Source organism: Gavia stellata, chromosome Z, assembly GCF_030936135.1.
Source record: "Gavia stellata isolate bGavSte3 chromosome Z, bGavSte3.hap2, whole genome shotgun sequence".
Lineage (NCBI taxonomy): Eukaryota > Metazoa > Chordata > Aves > Gaviiformes > Gaviidae > Gavia > Gavia stellata.
Genome location: NC_082637.1, coordinates 3391451 through 3402006, shown reverse-complemented (window position 1 = coordinate 3402006; position 10556 = coordinate 3391451). Strand labels below are relative to the sequence as shown.

Sequence of the window (10556 nt, the reverse complement as noted above, 5' to 3'; positions counted from 1 at the left end):
AGGAGCCACGGGGCCGAGGAAGGGGAAGAAAAAGAGCCCAGGAAAGCCACATGTCCCAGAGCATCACCGCTTCTCCTTACGCCGCGTGGGGCGAGACAGCAGCAGAATAAAATGAAATATCTTCTTATGGATCAGGAACTGGCAGAAACACAGGCGATAAAAAGTAGGAATAAATGGTTGGTGTTTCGCAAGAGAGGGGTCAAACCTGCTTACGCCGTGGCTGAGATGGCTGTGGCAGCAGATGGGCTGCGAGCCGGGGGATGCTGCCCTTCGGGAAGCATCTTGCTCCCACTAGGTCCCGAGCATCCCGAGTGGAAAGAGCTGGGGGTTCCCGCGGGTGGGGCTGAAAACCGCGGACCCCACGCTGGCCCCTGCGTGTGTGGGTACACTCAGCCCTTTGCCCACCCGCGGAACGCGCCTCCGCGGGGCCGCCCGTCCCCGCTGCCCCTCGGGGGCGCGGCGCTGGGGGCGCCCCGGCCGGGGACCCCCCCGTGACCCCCCCCCCCGCGGGGCCCGGTCCCGCAGCACACCGCCGGGCTCCCCACGCGGAGCGCTCCCGCGCCCCGCCCCCGCGCGGCCCTTCCATTCACACTCTTCGTGACGTCAGGGAGGGCGTGACCAATGGGCCGGCCAGGGCCGGCCCCGTCAGCCCACCAGCGCCGCCCCGCGCGGCCCCTTAAAGCGCCCCGGCGCCCGCGCCCGCGGAGCCGCGCCGAGCGCCGCCCGGTCCCGCCGTCCGTCCGTCTATCCGTCCGTCCTTCCGAGCGATGAGGAGGCTCGTCCTCCTGCTGTGCACCGGCGTGACCTGTTGCATCGCGGCGGGAGGCCCTCCGCGGGTCGCGGAGGCTGCGCTGCCGGGAGGAGGTGGGTGAGCGCGGTCCCACGCGGGACGGGACGGGACGGGAGCCGCGGCGGGGCAGCGCCCGGCTGCTCCGCTCCTCCCTGCGGGGTGCGGGTTCCCCTCCGGCGGGCGAGGCTGAAGGCCAGCGGCGGGGCGGGAGGCGCGGAGCTGACCCTTCTCCTCCGCGGGTTCGCAGATGCCCCCGGCGCCCAGCTGCCGCGGGACGGGCAGGGGCCGGGGCCGGTGCCCCGGCCGCAGGTGAAGTTCAACCTCCGCTCCTCGCCGGACACCGAGGAGGACGGCTGCACGCTCGCCCTCGGGCAGCAGAAGCGTCTGGAGGACTGCAAGTTCAACGTGACAGCGAAGACCTTCTTCATCATTCACGGCTGGACGGTGAGTACCGAGGATCCTGCGCGGCTCTAGGCCATGCTTAGTGTTCCTTCCCTCCAGCCGCTCGGAGAGGACAAACTGCTCTGTAAATGGTCTGTGGCTCTGGAACACGTGGGATTTGGGATAACTTATGTGGCCTCTTCAGAGCTGCACCTGAGGCCCCTGGAGCAAAGCGATGCGGGTCATGCTTAACAACTCTGTGAAATCACCCAACTCATTCACAACTGCCCCACGTCTGTGTAACATGAACGCGGTAAAGGGAACCTGAGATTTTCCCTAAAATCCAACTAACTGACCGCCATGAAGGTGGCACTTGGCTTGACGCACGCATAGACTTTTCTGTAATTTTAGCTGTGAGCCCACGGTCTTGACTTCTGCTACGTGGTCTCCTCGATAAAGAAACAGAGAGCAGGCAGGCTTTATCAAGCTTTCTTCTTCTGCATTTGATGTGGCCGTGTGGCACCGGGGGACTTATCAACTCTACCAGGGCTTATGCAAACGGTGGTGCCAGGACTGGAAAATAATTTTGCAATCCATCAGAATTTCTGAAACTCTTGAGAAAAAGAGCGATAAGGTGACATGTAACAAATGCCTCTCCCTCCTGCCTTAAAAGGCAAGGTGGCTAATTACACCCAGAGTCTCTCAAAACCTGTTTTTCTTACACCATTAGCACAGTGCTGAGAAGTAGTGGGGCTCAGCAGAGGAGCAGCACACAGCTGAAGCAGAATATGTAAATGATATACAAATAACTTAACTGCGAATATGTAGTCTGGGTCCTGTGAGCTGGAAACTACCACCTGAATCTTTTTCTAGATGAGTGGTATGTTCGAAACCTGGCTGGGCAGTTTGGTATCCGCTCTTCAGGAGAGGGAGAAGGATGCCAACGTGGTCGTGGTGGATTGGCTTTCGCTTGCCCACCAGCTCTATACCGATGCTGTGAACAACACGCAGATTGTCGGAAAAAGCATAGCGAGGCTGCTTGACTGGTTACAGGTAACGCGAGTTAAGAGCGGTCTCTGTTGTAATGCTCCGTTGAGGGACTGTTGCACAAGGGAACGGAGCATACGCCGGCTCCAACACTTACGAGTGGGGAAGGCGCTGGTGTAATCCCAACCCCAAGGCTCGGTGGGGCGATGGCTCATAGCTAAGACGCTGCGCTCAGCCCTTGCGCGAGCAAGTGCTGCGGCACTTTCCTGGGAGATGCCGCTTTGCAGCGTGCTCGGCTCAGCGAAGTAGACCGCAGATTTAGGAGTCCTGTCTGAGCAATGTGAACTCAGGAGTTGGGCATTCAAAGTCAGCGTTGGCTTGGCAAGAGGGTGGAAAAGGAGAAGGAGGAGGCCCATGGTGCTGCATTTGGCACTTGAGTCCATGGCCAGTACTGAGGTCTGCTGGCAGCTCCCTGGGGGAAGGCTGCTCCCAAAACAAGGAATATCCTAACTGGGGTTGGAAGCTGGGTACTGTGGTTGGGGGCGAGCCACAAGTGCCATCCGAACCATTCAACTTGTACATGTCTTAACAAAATAAAGAGCGAAGCATGCTTGTCTGCCCCCTCCCTCCAATCTCTTCTTAGAATCAGACTTTAGAGTCCTGCAGATATGAGCAATGCCAGATGTCCTGAAAGACAGGGGGACAAATTATCACATCTATCTTTTTTTTTTTCCACGTAGGAGAACCCGCTCTTCCAGCTCGAGAATGTCCACCTGATCGGGTACAGCCTGGGCGCCCACGTTGCCGGCTTTGCTGGTAACCACGTCCATGGGACAATAGGCAGAATTACAGGCAAGTGGCTTCTGAAACGGTCTCTTACCTCTCCTTTGCGGCATCAAGCTTCCCCGAAGAGGCTCGTTTCCTGTGTTGCTGTGATGTTGTTTTGGGCTTGCTCATTCAGAAATAACAAGTTTCCTACCTGGGGCGGCAGTGGGGAGCATGGGTCTCTTCACATGAGAAAGTATCTTAAATTCTGAACCCCAAAGGTAGTGGGGCGTTCAGTGAAAAACCTTTCAGAGGACAACCTGATCTTGAGTATATTTGAAGCTATATGTGGGTTCAAAACAAGTCCAGCTCAAGCTCCTACTGTCCAAATCCTAAGCCTCTCAGTGATACGGTTTTTGTAATTACAGCTCATAAACTAATGGAAGTGAGAGCTATGGGATGTTTGGTCAAAAAAAAAACCACACCCAAACCCCTCATCCTGAAAATATCTTGAATAGAGTGCTTCTAACTCCAGAGGAAACCTGATTTCAGCATGTGTGAACTTAGGCTGTGGTACAAGGGGTTGCATTAAACCTTTAAATGTGACACTGGCAATGAGACTTTCTCAGAGCGTAGCAGTAAATACCTGTGTTTAGTTAAGCAGGAAAATCACCTAACAGTCAAATTGGGGAATGGTTCAGAAGCACAGCTTCAGGTTGTGGGTGAGGCTCAGAGGTTAACAAAGTCCCAAATCCATCATGGGGTCTCAGATGCATGGATTACCTGGCTGCTGCTTAAACTTGTATTAGTCCCTCCGTATGTCCAGTCTGAAAATAGACTAAATGTAGCAAAGCAGCTTTGGCTACTGGCGGTCTCTGTGGGGTGCTACTCCTCTTCTGGCATTTGGTCATCTGCTACCTCTTGAAGTATCTCTTCAACTGTGACCTAGCAAAGACTCATTGCTTCCAACAGGCAATCTGAAGCCATTGCTGTAGAGCAAACTGGTGCTATTAGTGGGTTGTATGGCACCAAAAGTGGCATGGGACATCTTCATTTGTTCCCTCAGAGAGCCCGCGGTGAAGAGATCTTGGGGGACAGTATCTGCAATGAGGCAGGGACTGTCTGTGTAGCACCTGGTTAGGAGGGCTGCTAGCAGCAGGCTCCTGGCCATATTCTGTATGAACTAACCCAATTTCTTACCTGGCATCTTGCGTACTGTCTCTAACACCAGGCTTGGATCCGGCTGGCCCTATGTTTGAAGGCGTGGACCCTAGCAAGCGTCTCTCCCCTGATGATGCTAAGTTTGTGGATGTCCTTCACACCTACACAAGGGAAACACTGGGCGTTAGCATTGGGATCCAGATGCCTGTAGGCCACGTTGACATCTACCCCAATGGGGGAGACTTCCAGCCTGGCTGTGGATTAAGTGATGTCTTGGGAGCAATTGCCTACGGGAGTAAGTTCTCATTACTTATTTTGCCCCTGGTCAGTGTAGACTCCTCACAAATAGACTTGGGTTGATGCTGGGGGATGATCTGATTTACAAGAGCAGAGAATACTATTTTTTCCTTCTAAACTGCCTGCACTACTGGAGATAGCTGCTAGAAACTAGACCTGCTTTTAATTCTGAAGTAGCATGTTCTCCCTCTAACACCTGATCATAAGCTATGGTTGTCTTACACTGGGTCTAGAATCCTCTTTAAAGCTCTCTTTGTGGTAGAGACTGGTCCTCTTCAAGTGTCTTCCACTAACCTTTTGAGTTGCTACTGTTTGAAAAACATTCAAGTTTGGCCATGGTCAACTTATGTTGGGCTACAAAAAAGCATAGCTCACTGTATCTTGCCAGCTGCTGCGGTGACAAGCGCTTAAAGAAAATGTATCCCTTGCAACTCTGCTTCTCTAGCAATTGGTGAAGTTGTTAAATGTGAACACGAGCGGTCTGTGCACCTCTTCGTGGACTCCCTCGTGAACCAAGACAAACAAAGCTTCGCGTTTCAATGTACCGATTCCAGTCGCTTCAAGAAGGGCATCTGCCTGAGCTGCCGGAAGAACCGCTGCAGCGGCATCGGCTACAACGCCAGGAAAACACGGAACAAAAGAAACAGCAAGATGTACTTAAAAACAAGAGCTGACATGCCATTCAAAGGTATGCTTTCCCTCTTAAGAAGAGCATAGTCTCATCTAAGAGCAGGCTCCCAAGTGCAATGATGTAGAGGTGGAAGAGTAGCATCACCTCAAAGCAGCACAGCACCAGGCGTTGGTTAGTCTTTTGCTGTTGCCTGATTGCATTGCTGTTGTGTGGCAGCGCTGTGCTCCTTCCTCCGTGTAAAATCAACAGAACCCTGGCCACGCGGACACTCTGCCTTTTGAGCAGGACCACAGCTTACGTATGTCATACTCACAAGATCACCCCAACCTTAGAGCAGTGTGAAGGGTTGGGGAGCCCTCCCTACAGTAGAGGGAAGAGGACCTGCTGTTGTTGTGTAGATGTCAGCTTTGTAATCATTAAGGGCAGGAAAAAAGCCATCAGTGATGTCTCTGTAAAGAAAGGGTCTAGCCTTTGCCAGCCAACGCTATTTCACAAAGAGCGACGCTGAGCAATGTTGTCTCCCAACAAAGTTGGTTCCATCTATGCTCTCCTTGTTTCTCTCCAGTCTACCATTATCAGATGAAAATGCATGTCTTCAGCTACAAAAGCTTGGGAGAGGCTGATCCCACTTTCTCCGTCACCCTTCATGGTACCAATGGAGACTCTGAACCCCTCTCTCTAGAAATGTAAGTAAGCTGGCCTGTTTTGCTTGCTCTAGGTAAGAAGGCCACTGGGACTAGACAAGGTGGCATTACTCTTTATTCTCTGGTAACACTAGCGTTGCACCTGAGCCTAGCAGCCTCACCTCATCACCATTCAAAAAACTTTTCATCCAGTAACTTGATTGTAATTTATTGCTGAGAAAGCAATTTGATGTGCCCAGTCCTCTGTATATTAGCCTTCATGGCTCATTTTTGAAGTACTTTGTTTTGCTTTTCCCCTCTACCATTTGGATATAGTCTGAAAGCACCCATACCTCTGGAGGCATTGCTGAGCTCCTTTAGTCTCTCCCAGAAGAAACACAAGGCATGAAATTCACCTTTAAGCTATGGAAGGATGTCTGAGCCCAATACGTGATGTGTTGTATTGAACCAGCTCTATCCAAGCTCACTTTCTTTAGTGTAATCAGTAATTGACTGGTGACAGTTGATCGTGGAGCACTTGAGCAGAGCCCTCTGCAGCTTATCAACTGCTCGCACGGAATGAATGAGCATCTGGCATGCTTCCATTAGAAAGAAAGGTTGAGCCTCTGCTTGTCTTTCAGGCTTGATCAAATTGGCCTAAATGCAACCAACACTTTCCTGGTCTATACTGAAGAGGACATGGGTGAACTTTTAAAAATAAAGCTCACCTGGGAGGGAACATCTCAGTCATGGTACGATCTGTGGAAAGAGTTGAGGAGCTACTGGTATCGGCCTGCGAAGTCTGCCCAGGAACTGCATATCAGACGTATACGTGTGAAATCTGGGGAAACGCAACAAAGGTAATAATTGTGTTAGGCTGCACGTAAGCTGACTCAAAACCTCAATCAAAAGGAGAAATATTCAGAATCTGCAAAGAAAGCTGGGGTTTTGAACTTAGCTGGTATCCTGAACTGTCTTTCATCTTTAGTGATGATCTTTTAGTACCAGCTAATGCTCCCTCATGGTGTAGGAGAGTGGGTTACTTGCCAGCATGAGGTTGCAAAGTAAGCTTTAAGCAAAACTAGTCACTGCAGATCAGATCTGAGATGTTCTTTTGCTTTATTTAGATGCTGTGACACTGTCTTGCCTGCCCTTGGGGACTAAATTAGCCTATTTCAAGATGGTTTAGATCATACCCAAAGGGTTAAAGTACTGCCAGCGCCAAAAATACTGAAACATAGATGGACATGGCTATTATTTACGTGCATAATGTGCTGATTTGGCACAACAAGCTAGACCTAAAACTGCAGCCGGTAACATGGTAACACCAACTCCTTAAGCACTACATTGCTCCTTGCAAGATCTCTTTAATTGGAAAGCGTATGAGCAACCAACAAGTAAAGCTGCCAAGCATGTAGCACTGCACTCCCAAATCCTGTGTTAATGTTGTTCCGAAGGTAACCCAGATCTGTCAAAGAGCAGCAGTTGATACTGACAATTTTCCCACCTTCTTCAGAGCTTTAAATAATAAGCAGCCTCTATTATTTGTAAAGTATTCTGCATCCTAGTTTCTACAATCTATGAAACATAGGGGTAGTAGAAGCAGAGATCCCCAAATAAAATATTAAAGTAGGAAATAAAACAGCTGTTTAACAGGCTGTTAATGGTGTATCAAGATGCTCCACAGGAAAGATATCAAATTACACAACTTGTCCTAGAATTAGCTGCAATCTATATTACATGGTATTTGTTAATCATGGAGACAATAGGTACCTTCTCTTGACTTCTGGTTATTCCTCCTAGGTTTGCTTTCTGCGTGGAAGATTCCCAGCTGACCAGTATATCTCCTGGTAAAGAGCTCTGGTTTGTGAAGTGCACAGAGGAATATCAAAAAAGGTAGGGAAAATCAGCTAAGAGAAATCCTGTCTGGTGCATGTGGCCATGCTGGGATAAGTGGAGCCAGTTTTTTTTGTTTAGACTCCCAGAACTTTTTTTTTTCAAAAAAAGTTGCTAAATTCTTGCCCAAGATTCCCAGGTATCAGACTTAATTTTCACATGTGCCTTAACTATCACTAGCCAGGTGATATTATCCTCACTTCTGATCTTGGTTTGTCATCTGGTAGTAAGCATGTAAAGGTACAAGATTAGTATAAGATGATTCCTGGGCCTAAAGAACCTGTCTGCTTGCTATCATGGTAGATACTAAAAATGAGGTGCCTCCAATACCCAAGATCCTTGCAATACTGGAGAGCTAATTAGAGGCATCTATTAACTGCCCTGGAAAACAGAGGAAAGCTGGGAGTGCAGGGGATTGCCTCAAAGATTGTTTCAGCCTGGTAGAAGATCTTAAGCTGCCAAAAAAATCTCTCTATCAAGTTTGGGCTCAACTACATGAGCAAGATGCAGCTGAGGATTTGCCACGGTGTTACCGTACTGGCTCCTGCTGCTTCATCTCTGGCTATGCTAATCTCCTCTGGTTCAGCAGAGTGCACACTCAGCCGTTGCCAGAGCATCTCAGCCCTGCTTAACCTCTGGGGGACTTTCCAGACACCTAGGATCAGTCCTCAGAGCACGACTTCCAGTAAGTCTGGTCCCAGCAGCGACAGCTTGATTGCTTCAGACCGCCTCTAGTCATGTTCTGAACGAATCCCTGTTCATTTGACTAAATGATCGTCTCCTTCAGATGAAGCCCAACCTCTTGGCCTCTCTTAAATTTCAATTTGTAAACTTAGAGCTTTGTCGCTTCTGATCTGGAGACAAAGTGCTTGTTAGGGCTAGCAGAGCCCTGCGGAAGTCGTGCTTTGCACTACCTTCTTGGGCGGCAGAGCTCAGCTCAGAAACGCGAGCTGGTTCCCTTCCAGGTTTGGCAGAAAGCAGCAAGCTGTGCTACATACAGTAGCAAACAATTCTGTGAATGAAACCCCTGTGCAAAAACTTGTTGCTCTGCCACAAGTCTTGAAAGATCAAGTAAATATTCCTGCAGGTACAATAAAAGGCTGTTTTGATATGCTACTCTGTAACCCCCATAAAACAGAATTGCTGGCAGATGTGCCCTTTCTGCTTTAATCGTGGAGTACAGCTTTTGCACGAGGCAGAGGAGCAGATCTGAGCTCCTAAGCACTATGATTTCTAGGAAATGATCCTTCCTCCCAGAGATCACAAGCAACTACTTGCTGTTCACCTCTCCGTTCTTGCCAAGTCACTCAAAGATTATAGTTCCCTACTTGGAGATTGAGTCTGCAAACATCTGTCCACCCTGAGTGGATCTGAACAGACAGAGTCTAGCGTCAAGACCTGTAATTTCTGTTTGCAGCCTATTTGTGTGCAGAATGTCTGCTTCAGGCTCTCATTGAGTAGCCACTGGGCAAAGTGCTGCTTTGACAGACTAACATACCAACCTGTACTGTCTAAACCTGTTCTTAATGCCCCAGAGTTTCTTAACTCCTCTGAACTTCTACATTTAACTACATTTTTTTTATTCCTCTCTGTTTTTCCCAGACCTGTCTCAAATTTGCTCTGAAGACTTCTCTAAAGACTCACAACTGAGCAACCTAGATGCACAAAGACCACACAGGTGGAAAAATGCTCTGGCAAGAATCTGGCTTGGTAGCACTTAAAGCAACTAGCTCTTCAGGACAAAACATCTTGGATCAGACACAAGAAACTGAGGAGCAATTGATGGACTGTGGTCCTAGACCTAGAATAACTAAAACTACATTCTCCCTTCCCGAGGAGCCTGGTTTGTGCATTTAACCTTACCTTGACCTGTTACATGCTGCATTTCCTGCCTGCTCCCATTAACCAGGACGACAGATGACCTCTTCACAGATCTAGACCTCAGCAATGATCTTCTGGTCTGCCTACCAGTGGAGTTGAGAAGATAACTGTGCTAACTGCCCATCAGACTGTTGGCGACAGAGCTGCCAAGAACAAATTAGCATCTAGCGTAGGAGTTACCGTGGGTCCAATAGCACTCTGGGCTGCGGGAAGATGAGACCAGCACAGGTCAAGTGTGTGGGGTTGTTCAGGGGAGGGGTGGGAATAAGCACAATGCCACTTAATTTTGAGTTGTCCTTTGCTTGCCTTAAAAATAATCCTTTCTGTGTCTGGCTAATACCGAAATCTCTATATATTACCTTAGAAGAAGGTAGTACTCCGTCCTCCCTGTACTTAGGGCAGAGCACGGTGCAGACGGCAGGCGACGGTGTTGTCAGCAAGACCAGCCGGTCCCATGTGTTGATGTCTTTGTAAGAGGCAAACAGCAGCTGCCCATCCACTGACTGTAAGGGAGGAGGAAGGTAATGAGCCGTACTGCTTCAGGAGAGCTTTGCGCCGGTCCTTTTAACTACTGAGAATGCGTTCGCCTCTGTTCAGATGTTATTGTAGCACCAGTGTGTAATTAAGACCTTATTTTTGTGCAAAGTATTTAACTGAGCCAAACAGATGACATCCTACCCTTATTGCCACAACGTCCTGGTTGGATTCCCTGGTGCCAGGTGAATTCTGCTTTACTTGGAGTTTGCCAAACTCTACAGCTCTCCTCTTTGCTACAGCAGAGTGGACCTTGTCAGAGGTGAACTAGTTTTTTTTTTTTTCTTTTTTGGAAGGAGACTTGGTGTAACAACTCTTGAACTTTTGGCATGCAGAAAGGCAATCTCAAAAAATGGTGTTGCCAGATGGTGCACTGAGTTCTGAAGATTTAGCAAGTCCTTCTGAGGTCTGTGATTCTCTGAGTTCTTGTAGAGCTTCAATCCAACCAAAGCAAGCACATTTGGAGATTTATATTTTTTCCCCCCATCGTTTTATGCAAAGGCTTCAATAACTGAAGCCTTCGGTAAGTATCTGTGACTTGTCACCGTGCCATACTTAGAGTGGTTTCAAAGCCCTATTTGTATATTGTGGTTTTGGTATGGATTAATGT

The 10556-nt window shown here is 49.1% G+C and overlaps 1 protein-coding gene across 1 annotated transcript; it reads left to right on the top strand.

The window, feature by feature from the left end:
* Window positions 1-767: 767 nt before the first annotated feature.
* Window positions 768-9415, top strand: LIPG (lipase G, endothelial type). The gene is made up of 10 exons (XM_059833395.1): window positions 768-864; window positions 1038-1234; window positions 2045-2224; window positions 2899-3010; window positions 4155-4379; window positions 4827-5069; window positions 5578-5698; window positions 6277-6495; window positions 7439-7531; window positions 9134-9415. The coding sequence occupies exons 1-10, from the start codon at window positions 768-770 to the stop codon at window positions 9153-9155; spliced, it is 1509 nt and encodes a 502-aa protein (XP_059689378.1). The 3' UTR covers window positions 9156-9415.
* Window positions 9416-10556: the final 1141 nt, after the last annotated feature.